The sequence below is a fragment of the Sorex fumeus genome, unplaced genomic scaffold (genome assembly GCF_029834395.1).
Source record: "Sorex fumeus unplaced genomic scaffold, SorFum_2.1 ptg000143l, whole genome shotgun sequence".
Taxonomy (NCBI): Eukaryota; Metazoa; Chordata; class Mammalia; order Eulipotyphla; family Soricidae; genus Sorex; species Sorex fumeus.
The window spans coordinates 2041635-2067574 of NW_026606200.1; the positions used below are offsets into that span (position 1 = coordinate 2041635).

At 50.3% G+C, this 25940-nt stretch overlaps 1 protein-coding gene and 9 non-coding genes across 10 annotated transcripts; 6 read left to right on the forward strand and 4 right to left on the reverse strand.

Annotated features, from left to right (window-relative positions):
- Positions 1-1076: 1076 nt before the first annotated feature.
- TRNAC-GCA (transfer RNA cysteine (anticodon GCA)) lies at positions 1077-1148 on the reverse strand. The gene has a single exon. It is a non-coding gene; the product is annotated as a tRNA-Cys (tRNA).
- Positions 1149-1925: 777 nt separating this feature from the next.
- TRNAC-GCA (transfer RNA cysteine (anticodon GCA)) lies at positions 1926-1997 on the forward strand. Its single transcript has one exon. It is a non-coding gene; the product is annotated as a tRNA-Cys (tRNA).
- Positions 1998-5866: 3869 nt separating this feature from the next.
- Positions 5867-5938, reverse strand: TRNAC-GCA (transfer RNA cysteine (anticodon GCA)). Its single transcript has one exon. It is a non-coding gene; the product is annotated as a tRNA-Cys (tRNA).
- Positions 5939-6694: 756 nt separating this feature from the next.
- On the forward strand, positions 6695-6766 carry TRNAC-GCA (transfer RNA cysteine (anticodon GCA)). Its single transcript has one exon. It is a non-coding gene; the product is annotated as a tRNA-Cys (tRNA).
- A 7905-nt stretch (positions 6767-14671) lies between these two features.
- TRNAC-GCA (transfer RNA cysteine (anticodon GCA)) lies at positions 14672-14743 on the reverse strand. Its single transcript has one exon. It is a non-coding gene; the product is annotated as a tRNA-Cys (tRNA).
- Positions 14744-15519: 776 nt separating this feature from the next.
- On the forward strand, positions 15520-15591 carry TRNAC-GCA (transfer RNA cysteine (anticodon GCA)). The gene has a single exon. It is a non-coding gene; the product is annotated as a tRNA-Cys (tRNA).
- Positions 15592-18183: 2592 nt separating this feature from the next.
- TRNAC-GCA (transfer RNA cysteine (anticodon GCA)) lies at positions 18184-18255 on the reverse strand. The gene has a single exon. It is a non-coding gene; the product is annotated as a tRNA-Cys (tRNA).
- A 3936-nt stretch (positions 18256-22191) lies between these two features.
- LOC130016039 (60S ribosomal protein L36a-like) lies at positions 22192-22530 on the forward strand. Its single transcript, XM_056106793.1, has one exon. It carries the CDS (start codon positions 22192-22194, stop codon positions 22528-22530), a length of 339 nt encoding a protein of 112 aa, XP_055962768.1.
- A 716-nt stretch (positions 22531-23246) lies between these two features.
- TRNAC-GCA (transfer RNA cysteine (anticodon GCA)) lies at positions 23247-23318 on the forward strand. The gene has a single exon. It is a non-coding gene; the product is annotated as a tRNA-Cys (tRNA).
- A 795-nt stretch (positions 23319-24113) lies between these two features.
- Positions 24114-24185, forward strand: TRNAC-GCA (transfer RNA cysteine (anticodon GCA)). Its single transcript has one exon. It is a non-coding gene; the product is annotated as a tRNA-Cys (tRNA).
- The last annotated feature ends 1755 nt before the right edge of the window (positions 24186-25940 follow it).

Here is a 25940-nt window from a genome sequence, read left to right on the forward strand (position 1 = left end):
AGGGTGGATGGAGTGTGGGAGGGATACTGGGATCAATGGTGGTGGAGAATGGGCACTGGTGGAGTGATGGGTGTTTGATCACTGTATAACCGAAACCCAAGCGCAAAAATTTGTAAGTCTACAACTGTACCTCATGGTGTTTCACTAATAAAAATTAAAAAAGAAGAAGAATCACTCCTGGCAGTGCTTTAGGAACCATTTGGGATACCGGGGATCAACCTGTGACTGCCACATGCAAGGCAAGAGCTCTACCTGCAGTACTTTTGCTTGGATCAGACAAGTATTTTGTTTGTTTGTTTGTTTGATTTTGGTTTGGGCACACCCAGCAATGTTCAGGATTTACTCCTGGCTCTGCACTCAAGAGTCTCTCCTGGTGGTGCTCTGGGGACTATATAGAATGCTGAAATTCAAACACGGTCGGCCTCAGAACGGCAAGCCCCTAGCTGCTGTGTCAGACATGTGGATTTAAAATGTGGACAAGCAGAGTTTGCTTGAAGAGCTGGTGATATTACAGAAAATGTTGCTGTGTCATCTTTGTAGGATGCTTGGGACCTGCAGGACTGTCTCTGAGCCAGGGAACCTATGATTCCACTGAGCAGAAGATCAGTCCCACCTCAGCCCTGGGAACCCTTGGGTGAAAGGGGTTCATGGAAGAGCATGGTGCACTGACAGGGCAACGTTCCCGGAAGATGCTGCTCAGGTCAAGTTTAAAGCTGCTCACAGGAAGGACTGAGACGATGGACACAGGTGCTGGATGACAGGCTGAGGGGGCCCCTGTGCTGGGAAACTTTTGGAAGCTCTGCTGAAGATGGCCTCACTCTACTGCACATTTGACCATGGACGTTTGGCTGCCTGGCTCACCACATATTCTGAGAAATCTTCTGAGATGTGTCTGGGTCTAATGGTGCTTTTTTGGACCCTTCAGATGGTTCTAGCAGACATCTGTGCAAAAACCACCAACTGCTGTATCTCCACCTCTGCCGCCCAAGAAAGCCAGGAATCTGTACTCGATGCCAATGGACATCGGGAACTAGAAGTGCAGGGACAAAGCACAATATCAACGTGGGGGAAAAATGAGGGGGCACCCGGATTTGAACCGGGGACCTCTTGATCTGCAGTCAAATGCTTTACCCCTGAGCTATGCCCCCACACCTGTTGGATGGGTCTCAAAGTCATCTTTACCCAGAGTCACCCCACACTCCCACAACACAGGGCAAGATTCCACTCATCTCTCCATGCTGGAAATTCAAAGCAGTGACCCTTCCGCAACTCCCCCAACTCCTACTGTGCACCCCCAGGGCCCCCACCCCTCAGAGGCAGCATCTGGCCCTGACAACTTGTCACTGTCTTCAGCACCCACACTTGGCAGGGACATTATTTCTGGTGGATCTTCAAGATAAACGTGTCTCTGCCTTTGATACAACACACAAGTGAGCATCGCAGAGCTTGTGCCACCTGTGACCTGCACCTGCACAGAAGGTGTCTCTCCTTTGGGACTGACATCCTCAGCAGGGCAAAAGGCTTTAGGGGGGAGGTTGATGAACTTCTTCCTGTTCTGATTCACAAGGTCTCCAGGGAAACTCATGAGGACCTCCTCCAGTTAAAGGACTCTGTGTGACTTGAGTCTTCTGTCCGTCCTGAAGGGACAGACAGACTATCTGGGATCCTGGTAGGAGTATGAGGTCATTTTGTAAGTTTGATCAGCTGCTGGGCTACACAAGAAGGCAAGGGGAAGGGAGGGGCACAGAGACCCCACCTCTGACCTCTGCTGAGTCCCCACTGCCCTGAGGCCGGATTGCAGGCTGTAAGGAGGCTCCTAGGAGACAGGTCTAACAGCTTCTGAGAGTGGGCAGGGGAGTGGCCTGACTCACCCAGTGGCAGGGACTCACAGGGAAAGGTGCTCATCAGGACACATGGACATGCCAGGGGGCATAGCTCAGGGGTAGAGCATTTGACTGCAGATCAAGAGGTCCCCGGTTCAAATCCGGGTGCCCCCTCCTTTTGGGTCCTAAGTCACTCACTTGAAGTTTAGGAGACCACTGATGGGCTAGAGCTCCATTCATGGCCTGGGGGGTTCCCCTCCAGACTGCCAGCTTAGGCTGCAGCAACCCTCATGTCCCTCTCTCTGAAGGGGCCCTGCTCACCCCACTATGGCCACTGAAGACCCAGGGCTGCCTGGGGTTCCCCTCAATAGCCCCCACCGCTGCAGAGTAGGTCTGGGGCCACTCAGCTCTTGTCCCATCTGTCTTGGCCACCCTCCCCACTCCCAGAAGACACGTGCTTGGCCAGGTGCTCTACTGCAGTGGACTGAACCTCCTTCAGGCTCCTGTGCAGGTGAGGAAGAGCAGCACCCAGCCTGCAGGTCACAGTTCCTGGGGCAGCACCCCCAGGGTCTCAGCTGTGAGCCCCTTCTCTGTAACCACAGCAGTCCCACCTGAGCGCAGGGACAAGGACCCTGCCAGGCTGGGAGCTGCTTATGGGATGAGCATCCCTTCCCTGCACTGGGATCAGCTGTCCTTATGGAAATGAGGTGCTGGGATTGACCTATCAGGTCACAAGGAAGGCTACCCAGGACAACCAATCAGAGCACGTATGTAAATAAGGGGCTGGCAGGCAGTTGCAGTACTCGGCCCCTCCCTCCCTGAGGGCTTAAGGCTGCATTTCTAGAATGTGAATTAGGTGAGTTTTCCAACATAGTTTCCTGGTTGCTGCCACGCGATTTTGGATTTCTGATATTTTACTTTATTAAGCCTGGAAGTATTTCTGCCGAGAGTCTGATAATTATAAGATTGGTTTCTGTGGCTCTAGAGCCATGGCCCTGCCAGAGAGCCGCTCGTGGGGGGCAACTTGTGACCTCGGTAGGGCCTGAAGGACGAGCCGGGAACGACCCCCTTCCCATGAGGTTTTTGTTGCCCTGTCATGCCCAGCTCATACCTGGCTTAACAAAAAGCTCCGGGGCAGCCGCCATCTTGCTGTCAAGAGGAAAAAAGGCGGAAGGGAGCAACACCCCTTCCCTTCCGGGCAGGCATGGTGGTATGGATTAACTCACAGTCCAATCACTTTTCTGCCACAAGCTGCCGGGCTCTGCATTAAGTCCTTGTGCTTCTGGAGCCATGGCCGTGCCGGAGAGCCGCTCGTGGGGGGCAACTCGTGACCTCGGTAGGGCGTGAAGGATGGTAGCTGTCCAGTTTTGCCAGCACCATTTGTTAACGAGGCTTTCCTTGCTCCAGTTTATATTTCTTGCTCTCTTATCAAAGATTAGATGATCATACATTTGAGGGTGTGTGTAAGGATATTCAACCCTATTCCATTGGTCTGTGGATCTGTCTTTGTTCCAATACTATGCTGTTTTAATTATTACCACTTTGTAGTACAGTTTGAGTTTGGGGAAGGTGATGCGTCAAATCGTTTTCCCCCCAAGAATTGCTTTAGCTCTTTATGGGGGTTTGTTGTTCCATATGAATTTCAGAAATATTTGATCAATTTCTCTGAAGAATATCATGGGTATCCTTATAGGGATCGCATTGAATCTGTATAATGCTTTGGGCAGTATTGCCATTTTGACAAAGTTAATTCTCCAAATTCATGAGCAGGGATGTGTTTCCATTTCCTTGTGTCCTTTTTTATTTCTTGAAGTAGTGTTTTGTAGTTTTCTTTGTATAGGTCCTTCACCTCCTTAGTTAAGCTGATTCCAAGATACTTGATTTTCTGTGGTATGATTGTGAACGGGATTGGTTTTTTCGTATCTTTTCTTCTCTTTAATTATTTGGATATAGGAAAGCCTTGACTTTTGGGTATTGATTTTATAGGGTGCAACATTACTAAACAAGTCTGTTATTTCTAGGAGTCTCTTAGTAGAGGCTTTAGCTTTCTCTAAGTATAGTATCATGTCATCTGCAAATAGTGAAAGCTTGATTTCCTCCTTTCCTGTCTGGATGCCCTTAATATCTTTTCTTGCCTAACTGCTATGGCAGTACTTCCAGTACTATATTGAATAGAAGTGGCAAGTGTGGCATCCTTGTATTGTGATCTTAGAGGGAAAGTAAAGTAAGTAAAGTAAAGGCCCTCCCGTTGATCGTCGATTTGCTCGAGCGGGCCCAGTAACGTCTCCATTGGAGACTTTGGTGTTACTGTGTCTGGCATATCAAATACTCTCGGTAGCTTGCCGGGCTCTCCGAGAGGGGCGGAGGAATCGAACTCGGGTCGGCCATGTTGGCTGCGTGCAAGGCAGACGCCCTACCCGCTGTGCTATCGCTCCAAGGTTTTAGTTTTTACCCATTGACTATAAAGTTTGCTGTGGGCTTGTGGTAGATGGCTTTGACTATATTGAGGAAAATTCCTTAAATTCCCATTTTGCTGAGAGTTTTCATCATGAACAGGTGCTGGATCTTGTTGAATGCTTTTTCTGCATCTACTGATATGATCATATGTTTTTTATTTTTTCTTTTATTGATATCATGGATTTATGTTGATTGACTTATGAATGTTAAATCATCCTTGCATACTGGGATAAATGGCACTTGGTTCTGGTGTATGAACTTTTTGATATGTCATTGGATTCTATCTGCTAATATTTTGTTGAGGATCTTTGCATCTGTGCTCATCAGTGGTATTGACCTGTCACTGTCACTGTCACTGTCCTCCCGTTGTTCATCGATTTGCTTGAGCGGGCCAGTAACATTGTGAGACTTGTTACTGTGTTTGGCATATCGAATACGCCACGGGTAGCTTGCCAGGCTTTGCCAGGCAGGTGAGATACTCTTAGTAGCTTGCCGGGCTCTCCGAGAGGGGCAGAAGAATCGAACTCGGGTCGGCCATGTCGGCCAAATGCAAGGCAAACGCCCTAGCCGCTGTGCTATCGCTCTAGCCAGATATCGACCTATAATTTATTATTTGTCCCTTTGTGCCACACCCAGCAATGCTCAGGACTTACTCCTGGTTAGCAATCAGAGATCATTCTGGGTGGGCTAAGGGGACTGTATGGGGCACCAGAGGTCAAACTCAGGTCAGCCTCAAGCAAGGCAAGTGCTCTACCTGCAGTACTATTGCTTGGATCAGACAAGTGTTATTTTTTTTTGTTTTTCTTTGTTTGTTTTTGGTTTGAGGCCACACCCATCAATGTTCAGCATTTACTCCTGGCTCTGCACTCAGGATTCTCTCCTAGTGGTGCTCTGGGGACTATATAGAATGCTGGATTCAAACACAGTCGGCCTCAGGATGGCAGACCCCTAGCTGCTGAATCACAGAAGTGGCTTTAAAGTGTGGATAAGTAGAGATTGTTTGAAGACTCACACAGCTGGTGATATTACAGGAAATATTGCTGTGTCATCCCTGCATACCTTCTGGGCCTGCAACTGTCCCTGAGCCTGAGAACCTGTGATTCCACTGAGCGGAAGATCAGTGGCACCTCAGCCCTGGGGAGCCCCTTGGTGAAAGGGGTCACAGAAGACCATGGTGTACTGACAGAACGTTTCCGGGAGACTCTGCTCAGGTCAAGTCCAAACTTGGACTGCTCACGGATAGACTAAGATGATGGACACAGGTGCTGGCTGATAGGCTGAGGGGTCCCTGTGCTGTGAACCTTCTGGAAGCTCTGCTGAAGCTGCTCTTACTCTACTACACACTTGACCATGGACGTTTGGCTGCCTGGCTTAGCCCACATACTGAGAAATCTGGGATGTGTCTGGGTCAAATGGTGCTTTTCTGGACTCTTCAGATGATTCTAGCAGACATCTGTGCAAGACCCACCAACTGCTGTATCTCCATCTCTGCCACCCTAGAAAGCCAGGAATCTGTACTCGATGCCAATGGACATCGGGAACTAGAAGTGCAGGGACAAAGCACAATATCAACGTGGGGGAAAATGAGGGGGCACCCGGATTTGAACCGGGGACCTCTTGATCTGCAGTCAAATGCTCTACCCCTGAGCTATGCCCCCACACCTGTTGGATGGGTCTCAAAGTCATCTTTACCCAGAGTCACCCCACACTCTCACAACACAGGGCAAGATTCCACTCATCTCTCCATGCTGGAAAGACCAAGCAGTGACCCTTCCGCAACTCCCCCAACTCCTTCTGTGCACCCCCAGGGCCCAACCCCTCAGAGGCAACATCTGACCCTGACAACTTGTCACTGTCTTCAGCACCCACACTTGGCAGGGACATTATTTCTGGTGGACCTTCAAGATAAACGTGTCTCTGCTTTTGATACAACACACAAGTGAGCATCACACAGCTTGTGCCACCTGTGACCTGCACCTGCACAGAAGGTGTCTCTTCTTTGGAACTGACATCCTCAGCAGGGCAAAAGGCTTTAGGGGGTAAGGTTGATGAACTTCTTCCTGTTCTGATTCACAAGGTCTCCAGGGAAACTCATGAGGACCTCCTCCAGTTCAAGGATTCTGTGTAACTTGAGTCTTCTGTCATTCCTGAAGGGACAGCCAGAATATCTGGGATCCTGGTAGGAGTATGAGGTCATTTTGTAAGTTTGAGCAGCTGCTGGGCTACACAAGAAGGCAAGGGGACCTTCTGACCTCTGCTGAGTCCCCACTGCCCTGAGGCCGGATTGCAGGCTGTAAGGAGGCTCCTAGGAGACAGGTCTAACAGCTTCTGAGAGTGGGCAGGGGAGCGACCTGACTCACCCAGTGACAGGGACTCACAGGGAAAGGTGCTCATCAGGACACATGGACATGCCAGGGGGCATAGCTCAGGGGTAGAGCATTTGACTGCAGATCAAGAGGTCCTCGGTTCAAATCCGGGTGCCCCCTCCTTTTGGGTCCTAAGTCACTCACTTGAAGTTTAGGAGACCACTGATGGGCTAGAGCTCCATTCATGGCCTGGGGGGTTCCCCTCCAGAGTGCCAGCTTAGGCTGCAGCAACCCTCATGTCCCTCTCTCTGAAGGGGCCCTGCTCACCCCACTATGGCCACTGAAGACCCAGGGCTTCCTGGGGTTCCCCTCAATAGCCCCCACCCCTGCAGAGTAGGTCTGGGGCCACTCAGCTCTTGTCCCATCTGTCTTGGCCACCCTCCCCACTCCCAGCAGACACGTGCTTGGCCAGGTGCTCTCCTGCAGTGGACTGAACCTCCTTCAGGCTCCTGTGCTGGTGAGGAAGAGCAGCAACCAGCCTGCAGGTCACAGCTCCCAGCGTCTCAGCTGTGAGCCCCTGCTCTGTGACGACAGCAGTCCCACCTGAGCGCAGGGACAAGGACTCTGCCAGGCTGGGAGCTGCTGTATGGGATGAGCATCCCTTCCCTGCACTGGGATCAGCTGTCCTTATGGAAATGAGGTGCTGGGATTGACCTATCAGGTCACAAGGAAGGCTACCCAGGGCAACCAATCAGAGCGCGTATGTAAATAAGGGGCTGGCAGGCAGTTGCAGTACTCGGCCCCTCCCTCGGGGCTTAAGGCTGCATTTCTAGAATGTCCTATTAGGTGAGTTTTCCAACATAGTTTCCTGATTGCTGCCTGCTCCTCCCTGGCCCGTTTCCCTCTCAGGCTGTGACTCCCTCTCTGTGTCACATGCGCGGGCTCTGAGCTGCTGCAGGGGCTGTCCTGCGTCTTTTGAGCTGTTAGCCCTGGGTGGCCCCCCTCAACGCAGCAGTGCCTGAACTCCTGGCCTGCCCCTGAGCTGAGTGTTGCGTCCCCATGTCCCTGCTCCCTGGGTGCTGCGGTCACCCTGGGACACACCGAAGGGCACAGAGCAGCCGTGTGGGGTCCCCACTGTCAGACAGACCCAGCCAGAGCCTGTGCTGTGCCCCCAATCACTGTCCCGCCCCTCCCCTGCTCTGAGACCTGCTCAACCCCTCAGAGCCTCCAGCCTCCAGACTCCATGCCACCTCCTGTCCACTCACTGACCATCGTTCAGGTGTGTCCTCCCTGAGGCTCTGAGGCTCAGTGGACACCCGTGGGTTCCAGCAGCAGAGACCAGCTGGAGGGATCCCGCTCTCACCTTAGAGAGTCTCATCCCAGCATGTCCATGAGAGACAGCACACAGAAGAAAGAAGTCACATCTAGGAGGCAGAAAAAGATTCGACATCGAGGGCTGGAGCTCCGGGCTGCGAGCGGCTTTGGGCGCAGGAAGCTCAGGGCAGCCCCGGCCCACAGGTCCCCCCAGTACAGAGCTGGGGGTACCGACTATACAGCATTGAGTGTGAGCAGATGCATGCAGGAGGGGCCAGAATCTACAAACCAGAGAGTCAGCGGTTTACTCTGCCATCACGTGTAAATGCCGTATCAGAGAGACAAAGAGCTTTGCTTTAGGGCTCTAACTTGATTCTACCCAGAAAACCGAGGCTGCAGAGTACAGCTGAGCAGGAGCTGGCCCCAGTGCCCTGTGTCCGCTTCTCAGATGCGGAAGGGCAGGAGCACGAGAGCTGTGTGTGCCCGCATGGCAAGTGGCTGTTTCTGCTTTCATTATTCTGCCACCCGAGGAAAGAGAAGCAACCTCTTATGTCATCTTGTGTTATGCAAGGATGAGCTTATGGATAAGGGATAAAATTTAATTGCATAAATGTGAAGGATCATGATATTTTGTGATATGGTCAGGAGCTAGTTCATAAAGCTGACCATGGCGAGAGACAATAAAATCCTGAATCGTGCTGCTGAGTCCCGCACCGGCCCCTGACTAACTGTGAGAACACTGAGTTAGTGACTGTGTAGGAGCTCTTCCTGGCAATGCTCCCTGACCATCTCTTCTGCAGGACCCATGTGGGGAAATCCTGAGTCCTCATCTTGAGGAGAGTGAATATAGGGGGAGCGGGTATTCCCTGATTATCATGGCTCCGTGACCTTGCAGTTCCCCGTGGCTGGGGTAGAGAGAGGAGGAGCCCACATCTGCAGTGTCTGTAAAACTAACTGTTCCCTCTGCTTTGGCTCATAGAGAGTCCGTGACATCTCCTGACATTCTGTTCCATCTAGCCCATGTGATCATAGATTCCACTTTCCTCTTCCCATCTCATGATCCGCACGGAATGCATCGCTTTCCGGCTCTCCTTAACCATTGTCCTTCCCAATAAACTGTCACACTCTGTGCCATGTGTGGGTGGCGTCTCCCAGCATAATTATCTTGTGCCCATCTCTGAGCCATCAGCCCTAGATTGCGTCATAGTCTCCTTGTTCACAAGTCCCGCAACTGTACCGACACCTACAGTCTACAAAACTCTCTCAGGTGTTCGCCAAAAGATGAAAGTATCACATTCTCGTTTTACCTGAGAAATAATAATTCACTATTAGTTCTGAGAGCTGAATTTTATTTATTTATTATTTGTCTTTTTTTTGGTAACGAATCACCATGAGATATGGTTATAGACTTACAAACTTTAGTGATATTGTTTCAGTTATACAATGATGAGTACCCATCCCTCCACCAGTGCCCATTCGCCACCACCAATGTTCCCAGTAGCCACTCCCACCCCTTCCCACCCCATGCCTCTGTGACAGGCACATTCCCTCTTTCTCTCTCCTTTTGGATGTTATGATTTGCACTGCAGGTACTAGGCAGCCATCATGTTTGGTCCATAGTCTATTTTCAGCACGCATCTCCATCCCGAGCGAGCCGTCCAACCACCATTTACTTAGTGGTCTCTTCTCTATTCCAGCTGCCTTTTCCCCCAGTCTGTGAGATCAGCTTCCAAACCGTGGAGCGATCCTCCTGGCCCTTATCTCTACTCTCGCTATTTGTTTGTCTCTCATTCTTTTACTTTATACTCCACAAACTAGTGTAGTCATTATATGTCTGTCCCTCTCTCTCTGAATCACTTCACTTAGCATGACACTCTCCATGTCCATCCACTTATATGCAAATTTCATGATTTCACTGTATCTAACAGCTGCATAGTATTCCATTGTGTAGATATACCAAAGTTTCTTTTCTTTTTAAATTTTTATTAGTGAAACACGATGAGGTACAGTTGTAGACTTACAAATTGTTGTGTGTGGGTTTCAATTATACAATGTTTGAGTACCCATCCCTCCACCAGTGCCCATTTTCCACCATCACTGATCCCAGTATCCCACCCACTCCCCTTCCCCCCATCCCACCCTGCCTCTGTGGCAGGGCATTCCCTTTTGTTCTCTCTCTCCTTTTGGATGCTGTGGTTTGCAAAAGAGGCACTGAGTGGCAATCATGTTCGGTCTATAGTCTACTTTCAGCATGCATCTCCCATCCTGGGAGGATCCTCCCAGCACCCTTTATTTGGTGCTTCCTTCTCTATCTGAGCTGCCTTTTCACCTAGCATGTGCGGCTGGCCTCCGACACATGGAGTGAAACTCCTGGTACTTACCTCAGCTATTCTTGGGTGTTAGACTCCTATTTTGTTACTTTATGTTCCCCAGATGAATTCAATATCCCCAGATGAATTCAATATTTCTGTCTGTCCCTCTCTTTCTGACTCATTTCTCTTAGCATGATACTTTCCAAGTAGTACCATTTGTATGTAAATTTCATGACTTTATCTTTTCTAAAAGCTACATAGTACTCCATTGTGTAGATGTACCAAAGTTTCTTTAACCAGTCATCTGTTTTCAGGCACTCAGGTTTTTTTTTTCCAGATTCTGGCTATTTTAAAGAGTGCTGCAATGAACAAACAATGAACAAACAAGTGCAGATGTCACTTCGACTGTACTTTTTTGCCTCTCTGGGATATATTTCCAGGAGTGGTATTGCTGGGTAAAATGGGAGCTCAATTTCTAATTTTTTGAGAATCGTCCATAGTGTTTTCCAAAAGGGCTGAACCAGTCGGCATTCCCACCAACAGTGGAGGAAGGTCCCTTTCTCGCCACATCTGCACCAACACCAGTTGCTTTTGTTCTTTTGGATGTGGGCCAGTCTGTGGTGTGAGATGGTATCTCATTGTGGTTTTGATCTGCATCTCCCTGATGATTAATGATGTAGAGCAATTTCTCATGTGCCTTTATGCCATTTGGATTTCTTCTTTGAGAAAGTTTCTGTTCGTTTCTTCGCCCCATTTTTTGATGGGGTTGGATGTTTTCTTCCTGTGGAGTTCAAAGTTTCTTTAACCAGTCATCTGTTCTCAGGCACTCGGGTTTTTCCACATTCTTGCAATTGTAAATAGTGCTGCAATATACATACAAGTACAAATGTCATTTCTACTCTACTTTTTTGAATCTCTGAGATATATTCCCAGAAATGGTATTGCTGGGAGGTATCTTCAAAGATGAAGGTATCTTCAAAGATGTGAGCTCAATTTCTAGTTGTTTTTTTTTTTTTGAGAAACATTCATATTGTTTCCAAAAAGGCTGAACCAGTCGGCAGCATTCCCACCAGCAGTGAAGGAGAGTCCCTTTCTCCCCACATCCACACCAACAGCAGTTGCTTTTGTCCTTTTGGATGTGTGCCAGTCTCTGTGGTGTGAGATATCTCATTGTTGTTTTGATCTGCATCTCCCTGATGATTAGTGATGAAGAGAATTTTTTCATGTGCCTCTTGGCCATTCAGGTTTCTTGAGAAAGTTACTGTTCATTTCATCACCCCATTTTCTGATGGGATTGGATGTTTTCTTCTTGTGGATTTCAACCAGTGCCTTGTATATTATTGATATCAACCCTTTATCAGATGGGTATTCGGTGACTATCCTTTCCCATTCTGTAAGTTGGCTTTATATTCTGGTCACTGTAGGGTGTTAACCATTCGGCCTCATTTCCTTCCTCCGCCTGACCATTGCCATCGACCTCCCTGGGGTGGGAGAAGGGTGAGACTACCGAACGTGGGCAGCAGGAGAGATAGAGCCACCACCGCTGTGTGTGTGCTCTTGTGTGAGTTTACACAGGTCACTGTTTCTTTTGAGGTAAAGAAGCATCTTAGTTTAAGATCGTCCCATTTGTTTATCTGTTTCCATTTGCCTGGTCAGTGGCAAGTCATCTTTAAAGACACCTGTAGTTTCAACGTCATGGAGGGTTTTGTCGACCTTTTCTTCAATGCACCTTATGGATTCTGGTCTGATGTTGAGGTCTTTAATCCTTTTTGATCTGACTTTTATTTATGGTGTTAGGCAGAGGTCTGTACCCATTTTTTTTGCATGTAGCTGTCCAGTTTTGCCAGCACCATTTGTTAACGAGGCTTTCCTTGCTCCAGTTTATATATCTTGCTCCCTTATCAAAGATTAGATGATCATACATTTGAGGGTGTGTGTAAGGATATTCAACCCTATTCCATTGGTCTGTGGATCTGTCTTTGTTCCAATACTATGCTGTTTTAATTATTACCGCTTTGTAATACAGTTTGAGTTTGGGGAAGGTGATGCGTCCTCATTTTCCCCCCAAGAATTGCTTTAGCTTTTTATGGGGGTTTATAGTTCCATATGAATTTCAGAAGTGTTTGATCAATTTCTCTGAAGAATACCATGGGTATCCTTATAGGGATCGCATTGAATCTGTATAATGCTTTGGGCAGTATTGCCATTTTGACAATGTTAATTCTCCAAATTCATGAGCAAGGATGTGTTTCCATTTCCTTGTGTCCTGTTTTATTTCTTGAAGTGGTGTTTTGCAGTTTTCTTTGTATAGGTCCTTCACCTCCTTAATTAAGCTCATTCTGAGGTACTCAATTTTCTGTGGTATGATTGTGAACAGGATTGGTTTTCTTATATCACTTTCTTCTCTTTCATTATTTGCATATAGGAAAGCCTTGAACTTTTGGGTATTGATTTTATAGCCTGAAAATTTATTATACAAGTCTATTGTTTCTAGGAGCTTCTTAGTAGAGAGTTTAGGGTTCTCTAAGTATAGTATCATGTCATCTGCAAATAGTGAAAGCTTGATTTCCTCATTTCCTGTCTGGATGCCCTTAATATCTTTTTCTTGCCTAATTGCTATGGCAGGTACTTCCAGTACTATATTGAATAGAAGTGGCAAGTGTGGGCATCCTTGTCTTGTCCCTGATCTTAGAGGGAAGGTTTTAGTTTTTCTCCATTGATTATGCTTGCTGTGTGAATATGAATAATGTTTGCTGTGGGCTTGTGGTAGATGGCTTTGACTATATTGAGGAAAGTTCCTTAAATTCCCATTTTGCTGAGAGTTTTCATCATAAACGGGTGCTGGATTTTGTCAAATGCTTTTTCTGCATCTGCTGATATGATCATATGTTTTTTTATCTTTTCTTTTATTGATATCATGGATTTATGTTGATTGACTTATGAATGTTAAATCATCCTTGCATACAAGGATAAATGGCACTTGGTTGTGGTGTATGAACTTTTCGATATGTCATTGGATTCTATCTGCTAATATTTTGTTAAGGATCTTTGCATCTGTGTTCATCAGTGGTATTGACCTGTCACTGTCACTGTCACTGTCCTCCCGTTGTGCATCGATTTGCTTGAGCAGGCCAGTAACATTGTGAGACTTGTTACTGTGTTTGCATATTGAATACGCCACGGGTAGCTTGCTAGGCTTTGCCAGGCAGGCGAGATACTATCAGTAGCTTGCCGGGCTCTCCGAGAGGGGCAGAAGAATCCAACTCAGGTCGGCCATGTCGGCCAAATGCAAGGCAAATGCCCTAGCCGCTGTGCTATTGCTCTAGCCAGATGTCGACCTATAATTTATTATTTGTCTTTTTGTGACACACCCAGCAGTGCTCAGGACTTACTCCTGGTTAGCAATCAGAGATCATTCTGGGTGGGCTAAGGGGACTGTATGGGGCACCAGAGGTCAAACTCAGGTCAGCCTCATACAAGGCAAGTGACTAGCACTGTACCGGCACTCTGGCTTACACCTGGCTCGGCACATAGGAATCATTCCTGGAAGAAGGAATCATTCTGCACGGAATCATTTCAGATAAGGGGGATTGAATATGTGTATGCCATATGCAAGGCAAGTGCTCTACCTGCCATACTATTGCTTGGATCAGACAAGTGTTATTTTTTTGTTTTTATTTGTTTGATTTTGGTTTGAGGCCACACCCATCAATGTTCAGCATTTACTCCTGGCTCTGCACTCAGGATTCTCTCCTAGTGGTGCTCTGGGGACTATATAGAATGCTGGATTCAAACACAGTCGGCCTCAGGATGGCAGACCCCTAGCTGCTGAATCACACATGTGGCTTTAAAGTGTGGATAAGTAGAGATTGTTTGAAAACTCACACAGCTGGTGATATTACAGGAAATATTGCTGTGTCATCCCTGCATACCTTCTGGACCTGCAACTGTCCTTGAGCCTGAGAACCTGTCATTCCACTGAGCAGATCAGTCCCACCTCATCCCTGGGGAGCCCCTTGGTGAAACGGATCACAGAAGAGCATAGTGTACTGTCAGAGCAAAGTTTCCAGGAGACTCTGCTCAGGTCAAGTCCAAAGCTGCTTATGGGATGGACCAAGATGATGGACACAGGTGCTGGCTGACAGGCTGAGGGGGCCCTGTGCTGTGAACCTTCTGGAAGCTCTGCTGAAGCTGCTCTCACTCTACTACACACTTGACCATGAACGTTTGGCTGCCTGGCTTAGCCCACATACAGAGAAATCTTCTGGGATGTGTCTGGGCCCAATGGTGCTTTTCAAGACCCTTCAGATGGTTCTAGCAGACATCTGTGAAAAAAACCACCAACTGCTGTATCTCCACCTCTGCTGTCCTAGAAAGCCAGGAATCTGTACTCGATGCCAATGGACATCGGGAACTAGAAGTGCAGGGACAAAGCACAATATCAACGTGGGGGAAAATGAGGGGGCACCCGGATTTGAACCGGGGACCTCTTGATCTGCAGTCAAATGCTCTACCCCTGAGCTATGCCCCCACACCTGTTGGATGGGTCTCAAAGTCATCTTTACCCAGAGTCACCCCACACTCCCACAGGACAGGGCAAGATTCCTCTCATCTCTCCATGCTGGAAAGACCAAGCAGTGACCCTTCCGCAACTCCCCCAACTCCTTCTGTGCACCCCCAGGGCCCCCACCCCTCAGAGGCGGCATCTGGCCCTGACAACTTGTCACTGTCTTCAGCACCCACACTTGGCAGGGACATTATTTCTGGTGGATCTTCAAGATAAACGTGTCTCTGCCTTTGATACAACACACAAGTGAGCATCGCAGAGCTTGTGCCACCTGTGACCTGCACCTGCACAGAAGGTGTCTCTCCTTTGGGACTGACATCCTCAGCAGGGCAAAAGGCTTTAGGGGGGAGGTTGATGAACTTCTTTCTGTCCTGATTCACAAAGTCTCCTGGGAAGCTCACGGGGACCTCCTCCAGTTCAAGGACTCTGTGTGACTTGAGTCTTCTGTTCTTCCTGAAGGGACAGCCAGAATATCTGGGATCCTGGTAGGAGTATGAGGTCATTTTGTAAGTTTGATCATCTGCTGGGCTATACAATAAAGCAAGGGGAAAGGAGGGGCACAGAGACCCCATCTTTGACCTCTGCTGAGTCCCCACTGCCCTGAGGCTGGGCTGCAGGCTGCATGGAGGCTCTTAGGAGACAGGTCTGGCAGCTCCTGAGAGTGGGCAGGGGAGCGACCTGACTCACCCATGACAGGGACTTACAGGGAAAGGTACTCATCAGGACACATGGACATGCCAGGGGGCATAGCTCAGGGGTAGAGCATTTGACTGCAGATCAAGAGGTCCCCGGTTCAAATCCGGGTGCCCCCTCCTTTTGGGTCCTAAGTCACTCACTTGAAGTTTAGGAGACAACTGATGGTCAAGAGCTCCACTCATGGCCTGTGGGGTTCCCCTCCAGAGTACCTGCTCAGGCTGCAGCAACCCTCATATCCCTCTCTCTGAAGGGGCCCTGCTCACTCCACTATGGCCACTGTAGACCCAGGGCTGCCTGGTGTTCCCCTCAATAGCCCCCACCTGCAGAGTAGGTCTGGGGCCACTCAGCTCTTGTCCCTTCCATCTCAGCCACCCTCCCCACTCCTAGCAGACACGTGCTTGGCCAGGTGCTCTCCTGCATGGACTGAACCTCCTCTGGGGCCCTTTGCAGGTGAGGAAGAGCAGCACCCAGCCTGCAGGTCACAGCTCCCAGGGCAGCACCCCCAGCGTCTTGGCTGTGAGCCCCTTCTCTGTAACCACAGCAGTCCCACCTGAGTGCAGGGACAAGGACCCTGCCAGGCTGGGAGCTGCTGTATGGGATGAGCATCCCTTCCCTGCACTGGGATCAGCTCTCCTTATGGAAATGAGGTGCTGGGATTGACCTATCAGGTCACAAGGAAGGCTACCCAGGACAACCAATCAGAGCGCGTATGTAAATAAGGGCCTGGCAAGCAGTTGCAGTACTCGGCCCCTCCCTCGGGGCTTAAGGCTGCATTTCTAGAATGTCCTATTAGGTGAGTTTTCCAACATAGTTTCCTGGTTGCTGCCTGCTCCTCCCTGGCCCGTTTCCCTCTCAGGCTGTGACTCCCTCTCCGTGTCGCACGCGGGCTCTGAGCCACTGCAGGGGCTGCCCTGCGTCCTGTGAGCTTGGCCCTGGGTGGGCCCCTCAACGCAGCAGCGCCTGAGCTCCAGACCTGCCCCTGAACCCCGCGTCCCTGCTCCCTGGGTGCTGCGGTCACCCTGGGACACACCGAGGGGCACAGAGCAGCCTTGTGGGGTCCCCACTGTCAGACAGACCGAGTCAGAGCCTTTGCTCTGTCTCCAATCACAGCCCCTCCCCCCGCTCTGAGACCTGCTGGACCCCTCAGAGGACTCTTCAGTTGTGTCCTGGTGCTCCTGTGGACTGAGGTTCCCACCTTCCAGGACTCTCTGGCTCCACACTCCTGAGGCCTCCTGAGACCAGGGTTCTGGTCCCCAGTGGACCATCAGTGCAAGCTCAAGGCCTGACCCCAGCCTGCAGCAGTGGTTGGAAAGTCGCTGTTGGGACTCCTCCTTCTGTCCCATTCCCTCCCCAGGAGCTGGTGCTCCCCAAATCCTCCTTCTCAGGGCTAGTTCCTGTCTGTATTCCATGCGGGGAGGCAGGAGCACACCCCAGAAATTGTCTGCATCTGCCTCTTCATCCGGTACTGCTGCCGCACTCCCAGTGCAGATCCCAGGGAAGCCAGCCTCCCGCCCCGTCCCTCCCTGCCGCAGTGCTGGGGCCTGTCCTGGGCTTGGCATCCTCACAGGCTCCCCTCAGCCCCTGCCTCCTCCAACACCTCAGGCCACCCCGCCTGCACCCACAGTCCCCAGAGAAACTCGGGCGTGGAGGGAAACAGTGTAGAAACCAGGTGCCTCAGAGCCCCACTCCTGAGAAGGATAAGGAGGCAGCAGAGGATGGAGACACGGCCAGGCAGCAAAAGTGTGCAGACGGCCACAGCTGCAGCTGCTGGGAACAGCACTCAGCCAGACACAGGCACCGTCAGGACCCTCCACACCTGCTCAGGATCCATCAGGCCCTGAGTCCATGTGGCAGACGTTGGCGTTTGACATGACCCAGCTGCAGCTTCTTGTGATAAAGCTCCTCGCTGACAAGGAGATCCGTTCTGTGCCTGAAACAGGCCAGAGATGGTCGTGCAGCAGCCAGGCTGGCCCACGTGTCCCCTCTGTGACACTTCCTCCAGCCCCGCAAGTTGACAGGGTGCTCATGGACACCCCTGCCCTGCCCCCAAAGGAAACAATCTGCTCACTAGAGTTTAAGCAAGATGGATGGTGCCAGCCAAGTGACTTTTTGGGGTGGGGTTTTCTTGTTTATTTGGGCCATACCTGGTGGTGCCCGAGACGTACTCCATGCTCTGTGCTCAGGGACCATGCTTGGTAGGCTTGGTCTTGGGGAACTCTATGGGATGCCAAATACTGAACGTGGGTCTGCCAAGTGCAAGGCAGTTCCCTGCCCACTGCACTATCTCTCTGGCCCCTGCAAAGCCACTCTTTCCCATACTGTGTCTTCTTTTCCTTTGGTCCATGATGTCTCAAGGAATCACCTACTGCTCATCCCCTCCCCATGAGACCCTCCCCAGGCTCAGGGGGTGGATTCAGCCTAACTCCCACAGCAACTTCCCTGTTAGTGGCAGACTCCCCAGGGCATAGGTGCCTAGGGATAGCCCTGCTATCCAGTTCATCTCCTCCCAGCCCACGTCCAAGATGTCCCAAGCAGCTCTGGGTTCTCAGTGGCCATAGTGGGGTAGGTGAGCCCTCAGAGAGAGACAGCAGGGGCCTCTGTAGCCTGAGAGGGAACTCGGGGGAGGGGGGGCCACAGGCCATGAATGGAGCGCTTTGGCCATCAGTGGGGCCCTTAAATTTCAAGTGAGTGACTTAGGACCCAAAAGGAGGGGGCACCCGGATTTGAACCGGGGACCTCTTGATCTGCAGTCAAATGCTCTACCCCTGAGCTATGCCCCCTGGCATGTCCATGTGTCCTGATGAGCACCTTTCCCTGTGAGTCCCTGTCACTGGGTGAGTCAGGTCGCTCCCCTGCCCACTCTCAGAAGCTGCCAGACCCGTCTCCTGGGAGCCTCCTTGATGCACTGGGGGCGGGGGGGGGGGCGGTCAGCAGAAGGTAGAGGAGAGATCTCAACCCCCTCCTTTTCCATGGCCTCTTTGGTTTTGCTCAGGGCTTAACATGAACCCCAGTCCTACCTCTGTTCCTCCGTGAGACTGGAAGTGACCTGAATGAGAGTCACAGCCGCAGGAGCGGGTTTTGTGGGGCCACAGGAACATTCCATCTGTGACAGAAGCAGAGTGGGCTGGTGGCCTTTGCGTCAGGTGTGAGCTGTGGGGACATGGCAGTGCTCAGAATAATTTGCCCCATGATTCGGGGCTGTTTTTTGCCCTGGTGCGACTGGCTGCATCTCTCTAGTGCAAAGCAGCACGTTCAGAGTGGGAATTTTCTGATTATTTTTTCATCTCCAGCATAGTCTCTGCCTGGGGTGCATCTCCCAGATTGCTTATTGATCTCTGTCTCTGAGTTACTCAGCACAGGTTGAGTCTGCAGACGCTTCTGGGGACCCTCCATCCGTGTCCACTGAAGGGAGTTGGGAGCACCGTTCCCGGAAGCCCGGAGCACGTGTGTGCCTGACCAGGGCCTTCTGCAGGGTCTACACAGACACATCAGCAAGGGCGAGTCTGGACCTGAGGCTCCTGGGATGAGCACAGAACCCAACCCTGTGTCACAGTGTCCCCCGGTGGTCCCACTCTGAACTGCAGGCAAGAGGATGCAGGCCTCGGGGGAGGTTGGGGGGAGCCACCCAGGCTGTGTGGCAATGCCTCAGTTTCCCCAAGTAAGCATGCATGCAGGTCCTGTGATGGACATGAAGTTCGGCCTGGTGTGCAGTAGGAAGAAGATATGATGAAAAAGGATCATCGAACAGCAAACTTCCTCGTTAAAAAGAAATAAATGTTAATTCTCCTAACCCATGAGCAGGGGATGTGTTTCCATTTGTCCTCTTTCATTTCTTGAAGTAGCGCTTTGTCGTTTTCTTTGTACAGGTCCTTTACCTCCTTAGTTAAGTTGATTTTCTGAAGCATGTTACAATGCTCAAAAGGGGAGAGGGAGAGGGAGACAGGGATACATGGGGGGAGAGAGAGAGAAAGAGAGAAGAGAGAGAGAGAGAGAGAGAGAGTGAAAGGGAAAAGTTCCTGCCATAGAGACAGGCAAGGGGTGAGGGTGGGGGGTGATGGGAGGGAACCTGGGGACACTGGTGCTGGGAAATGTGCACTGGTGGAGGGATGGGTGTTGGAACACTGTATGACTGTAATTCAATCATGAATGGCTTTGTAACGCTCTAAAAAATAATTAAAATTAAAAAAAAAAGACAGACAGCTTCTGTCATCCTTTGAGAGCAGCGTTTGAGGCAGCTTTCCAGACTATGAAACAAACAAAAGAAGCATAGTCTAGACACTCAGAGACGTACACACGATAAAATTGAAAATAGGAAGTGCAAAAGCCAGCTCTGAAAGTCCCAGAGAGAGAGAGAAATGTTGGAGGTGACAGGATACTGGAAAGTTTTCCACCTCGATGGACATGGTTTGCTCTAGAAAAATCCTGCAAGTACCAGCATGAAGGGTAAAAGGTGGCCCCTGCCGAGGACATTGGCCTGTGGTTCCAGATCCCGGGACCGAGGGGACTCCTAATGTTTCCGGAGTGAATGAGTCAGGTGGTCAGGCGAGAGGCACAGGGCAGGCGAGAGGCACAGGGCAGGCGAGACACGTCAAACTGCGGGCTAGTCCCCTGGTCTGAGGCACCTGATATGGTCATTCAACTGTTATTCAGGGCTGCGGGTCATTTGAGACACCACAGACATAAAAGTTCTTATAACTCTTAGAAAAAGCAGCTGAGGTGCGAGAGAGAGAGAGAGAGAGAGAGAGAGAGAGAGAGAGAGAGAGAGAGAGAGACAGAGAGACAGAGACAGAGATAGAGACAGAGAGACAGAGAGAGTCCAGTGGGTAGGGTGCTCTCCTTGCACACAGCCACCCTCAGTTTAATTGCTGACACCCTGTATGGTCCCCTGAGCACTACCAGAAGTGACTCCTAAGTGCAGAGCCAGGAGCAAGCCCTGAGCACCACCGGTGTGGCTCAAAAACGGATTAAAAAAATTTTTTTTTTTGTTAAAGAAAGCAATTCATTTGACAGGCTTCCTTTGTGAGACACATTCCAGACTGGAAATCCAGGACAGCGGGAGGGAAGGAAGAAAGTCTATCACTGTGAAATTGCTACGGCATTTCCAGAGCCAGCAGCTGTGACATCACAGAAAACAAGGATGGGCATGTCCGATCCCCGAGAGTCATCTCCCTGGGAAAATTATTTTACAAACACTTTGCACTTAGGGCTAGCGAGGTAGCACATCAGGGAGGGGGTCGCCCTGCACATGGCTGACCTGGGTTTTATTCCCGGCATAAATATACTTCCCCTGAGCCTGGCCACGAGTGATCCCTGCGCACAGAGCCAAGAGTAAGCCCTGAGCATCGCTGGGTGTGACCCCAAATCCCCCGACCTGCTTCTTTCTTTTTATGCACTCGTTAAATGTTGTGGGAAGTCTTGCATAGTCAATGAACAAAGCAGTTAGGACCTGAGATGATCACTAACTTCAGGGGTGAATTTTAAATAGTGTTGTCAATGCCTATTAATGCATATCCAAGAAACATAGAGAACGATTTAATAAAGATGGAGGCAGGGAAAGATCCCTACTTTATGACGCTTATTATGAATTAAATAATGTTTTTAAAAAAGTGAAGAGTGATTAGCTAGAGCAGATTGTAAGAGGTGAAGTTATCTGAAATCATGGGGGCAAATAGATTACAAGAAAGAACCCAACAGGGGTATGGTGGCACCATAGGTCAACCTGTACCTGTGGGGTGAGTGTATCAGCAGGCTGATGCTGCCTCAGGCTTCCTGACACCCCAAAATTGCTGCTGTGCCTTTGGCAGACCCCAACAACTTAGGACCAAGTTTACCAAGAAATTAAATGCCCAAAAGTTAGTTATGTGCCCACAAACCACCACTGGCTCAGCTATACAAGCTCATTTATCTGCCTTATCTCTGAGACCCACAAACAAACAAACAAAAAGAGATCAAATGCAGCAGTTAATCTTGGACCCCTGCATGGATGAACAGATCTGGGTAAATCAGGGTAGGGGGCAGATCAGCCTGGTGCCCACCCAAGCAAAGCCCCGCGGCAACTGCTAGCTCCCACAATCCAAAATCACTGCCATACTCCTGGCCTGACTCTACAGTCTCAGGACGAACCTCACCGAGACATAATCAGCTGAAAGTTCGGGTATGCGGGTTTTGTGACTGAAATCTCCAGGCTTTCTCGGGATAGGCATAGGCTACCTCCCCACATCTCCCTGTACTTCTGGAAGCCTCTAAAGTCACATCCACACCCCAAAGCTGCCACCCAGTTAAAAAGCCACTCCAGTCTTACTGTCCTGATAAAAATACTGAGTGACCTGAACAAACACCATGACCTCTCAGCACCTGTATTGCAAACCATAATGCACAAAAGGAAAAGGAGAGAGAGAGAGAGCAAGAAGGAAAGTGCCTCCCATAGAAGGAAACTGGGGTGGGGGGTGTTGGGGGTTGGTGGGAAGGAAACAGGAGTCATTGATGGTGGGAAATGTACGCTGAGGGAGGGATGGGTGCTGGATCATTGTGTGACTGAAACCCAATCGTGGACAGCTTTGTAATGGTCTATCTCACGAATACTGAATTTAAAAAAATTTTTTTAAAAGTAATGTGAAGTTTATGCCTGCTTCAGTCAGCTTAATCAATGGCCGAATAAATAGCAATACTCCTACATTAAAAATAAAAGTTTCCTCACGGACACCATTGCTGCAAGCATGTTGAACGTACTGAAGAAAACCCGCCGGATTTTTTGTAAGAAATGTGGCAAACATCAGCCCCACAAAGTCACACAGTACAAGAAGGGCAAGGATTCTCTGTATGCCCAGGGAAAACGTCGTTATGACAGGAAGCAGAGTGGTTACGGTCAAACTAAGCAGAGTGGTCAAACTAAGCCTATTTTCCAGAAAAAGGCTAAAACTACAAAGAAGATTGTGTTGAGACTTGAATGTGTCGAGCCCAACTGCAGATCTAAGAGAATGCTGGCCATCAAGAGATGTGAGCATTTTGAACTGGGAGGCGAGAAAAAGAGAAAGGGACAATTGACCCAGTTCTAAGCTTCATCTTTTATTGTGAAGACGGAAATCCTGGGCTGTGTTAGACTGATGGAACAATCCATGTTTTAGGAAGGAAATAAAATAGTGTCATGAATAAACTCCCTGAGAGGAAATTTGCTTGATTAAAAACAAACAGGGGCTGGAGCAATAGCACAGCGGGGAGGGCATTTGCCTTGCACGCGGCTGACCTGAGTTCGATTCCCAGCATCCCATATGGTCCCCTGAGCGCCGCCAGGAGTAATTCCTGAGTGCAGAGCCAGGAATAACCCCTGTGCATTTGCCGGGCATGACCCAAAAAGCAAAAAATAAATAAGAACAAACAAACAGACAAAAAAAACCTCACCTGTCTGATTCAGGGACCAGGAGCAAGACAGAGCAGAGTTTTTGTTATGATCTTTTAAACTTAGACTTTAATAAGCAATGGGAGGACCAGGGAGATTTCTCAACGAGCAAGCCCCGGGCTTTGCATGGTGGAGGCCTGGGTCTGGTTCCCGGAGCACAGCCACGTGAGAGCTAGGCCAGAAGCAGGTGGGAGGGGCTGTTTCCGTGAGGGATGGGACAACCATGGCAACCCCAGGGCAGCTGGTGGAGGACCATTCAGGAGTCCTGGGAAGGTGCTTCCAGCCTGGAGAGAAGAGTAGAAACTTGCTCTGAACTGTAGGAGTTTGGGAGTGACTCTGGGGTGAAAGGTGCTCATGAGAGTCCCATACAGGTGTGGGGGCATAGCTCAGGGGTAGAGCATTTGACTGCAGATCAAGAGGTCCCCGGTTCAAATCCGGGTGCCCCCTATCGTATTGGTTTTCCCGCCCACTTAAATGTGGCTGGTGTCCACCAGCCGCCTGCCACTTCTTTCTTCTGTAATCACAGGACATTCCCGCCTGATCTGAGGCTCTTAGCCCTGCACGGCAGCAATTGAGCTCACAGCCCCCTGCCACCCTGAGACTCTGAACCCTCCCCCTCAGCCCCCCAATATCTGACTTCCCTCTCCTGTGCACTGAGTCCTCTCAGGACGGAGAAGCCGGGAGCGGGGTGCTCACTCGGGCCCCTACAGGGCAAGCAGAAAGCGAGCTGTGGGGACAGTAGCCCCCCAAGTCCCCCTCAGCCTCCTGCACACACAGAGACGTGGGTGCCAGGGCGGGCCCAGCAGACCTGGATGTAGCCTTGGCCCGACCTGGGCACGGTGTTGCTGGGCACTGCTGCGTCCCCCCAGCTCGAAGGCCACCAGCCTGCTTATCTCCTGTGCGTGTGGACCCCACACCCCACTCCTTGAGCTCGGGACTCGAATCTGAGTCATTTCTGTCCTCCTTTAGGAACGGAAGTAGGGCTGGGTGCAAGTAGGAGTGTGGGGTCAGTTAGAAGGCCTGGGAAGACCCTCATATAAGCAACAGAAGCCCTGGGAAGGGGGACGCTTCAGAGACCCCATCTCTGCCCTCTGCTGACCCCACTGCCCTGAGGCCTGGCATTCAGGAGGTTCCCAGGAGACAGGTCTGGCATCTTCTGAGAGTGGGCAGGGGAGTGACCTGACTCACCCAGTGACAGGGATTCACAAGCAAAGGTGCTCATCAGGCCACATGGACATGCCAGGGGGCATAGCTCAGGGGTAGAGCATTTGACTGCAGATCAAGAGGTCCCCGGTTCAAATCCGGGTGCCCCCTCCTTTTGGTACCTAAGTCATCCCATTGATGGTCAGAGAGCTTATTCATGGCTTATGGGGCACACATCCCCATCTCTCTCTCAGGCTACAGCAGCCCCTGCTGTCCCCCTCTGTGGAGGGGTCACCTATTCCCCCACTGTGGCCACCGAGGCCCCAGGACTTCCAGAGAACGCTTGGAGATAGCCTGGAAGAAGGCCAGAGGCAGGGGCATGGCTGGGCCCCTCCGCCATCAGGCCTCTGTCATCAGCTGGGAAGTCAGGGCACGTACAGGGGACGCTGGAGACGGGGTGTCACCAGCTGCAGGTCTGAGCTGTCACAGGCCTCTGGTTGGGATTCAGTCCATACTAGTGATAGGGCTTGTGCCCTCCCTGCCCCGTACCCAGCACCCGCCTCTGAACAGCTCCAGATCAGGGCTCCAGCGTGGACCCAGGTCGTCTTTCTCAGCTCTGTGAGGTGTTGCAAGCTGATCCCCAGGAAAGACATTATGAGCTTCCATCCATGGAGTTTCCTTCGGGGTCAAAATGCTGCTCCCATGAGACCCCATTTCTGTGTCAAATGCCCTGAAGCTGCAAGTTGATTTCAGCAGTTTTTTTTTTTAACTCATACCTGGCAGTGCTCAGGGCTTACTCCTAGCTTTGTGCTCAGAGCTCCATCCTGGCAGGACTTAGGGCCCATCTGGGGATTGAACCCAGGCTGGCTGTGTGCAAAGCGAGCCTAGGGCTCTGGTCCCGTGATTTCAGCAGTTCTGAGAAGCAAACTTGAAGCAGAAATATAGCACTGTTGGCACCCAGCATCTTGCCAACAGAGAAAGGCTCCGTGCCACAGCTAAGCTTCAGAAGAAACTGACACGGGTCAACATTCCTAGGACGACTGGTCCGGGCTGACAATTTGGGGGCCTTCTCTGCCAGGGGGCCGAGAGATTTCCCCTCTCTTCCCCACGACCCCACTGCCCCATGGTCCACAGTCACAGGCATCCGCTGACATAGAGACCATTCAGCATAGTGGACCCTTCTCCATCCCAACTGCCTTTCCCCTCAGCATGTGATGCTGGCTTCCAAGCCATGGAGAGATCCTCCTGGCCCTTATCTCTACTATCCTTGGGTGTTAGTCTCCCATTCTGTGACTTTATATTCACAAAAGTAGACTACAGACCAAACATGATGGCCATTTAGTACCTGAATTGCACACCATAACACCCAGAAGGAGAGAGAAAGAGGGAATGTGTCTGCCACAGAGGAAGAGGGTGATGGGGTGGGGGTGGCAGGAGGGATACTGGGAACATTAGGGCACTGGTGGAGGGATGGGTACTCGGTCATTGTATGACTGAAACGTAATCACAAAAGTTTGTAAGTCTGTAACCGCATCTCATGGTGATTCATTAAAAAATATTTTTTAAAAAATCGTGCAGCTCCACAGCTGAACCTCAGTGAATGGTCAAACCACCAATTCATCCCAGTTCTACTTCCCAGGACTATCATGAAGTACAGATCACAGCAAAGCTGCTGGGAAAGTTACTTAGAGGCCACCGAGCTCACTGCACCTAAACAGTGACATGGCTGGTCCTCTGGGACTTCAGGGACTCCGTTATGAGACAAAACAATGATCACAAACAAACTTTTATCAGTCTAAGTCGTGATGGTTCCATTTGTCTTTGTGTTATAACAAACATATGAAATAAATTCTTTTATGCCTGCTTTGGTGGCAGGATGGGGTGGTGGATATGAGACTGGGGACACTGGTGGAAGGAAGGTTGCAT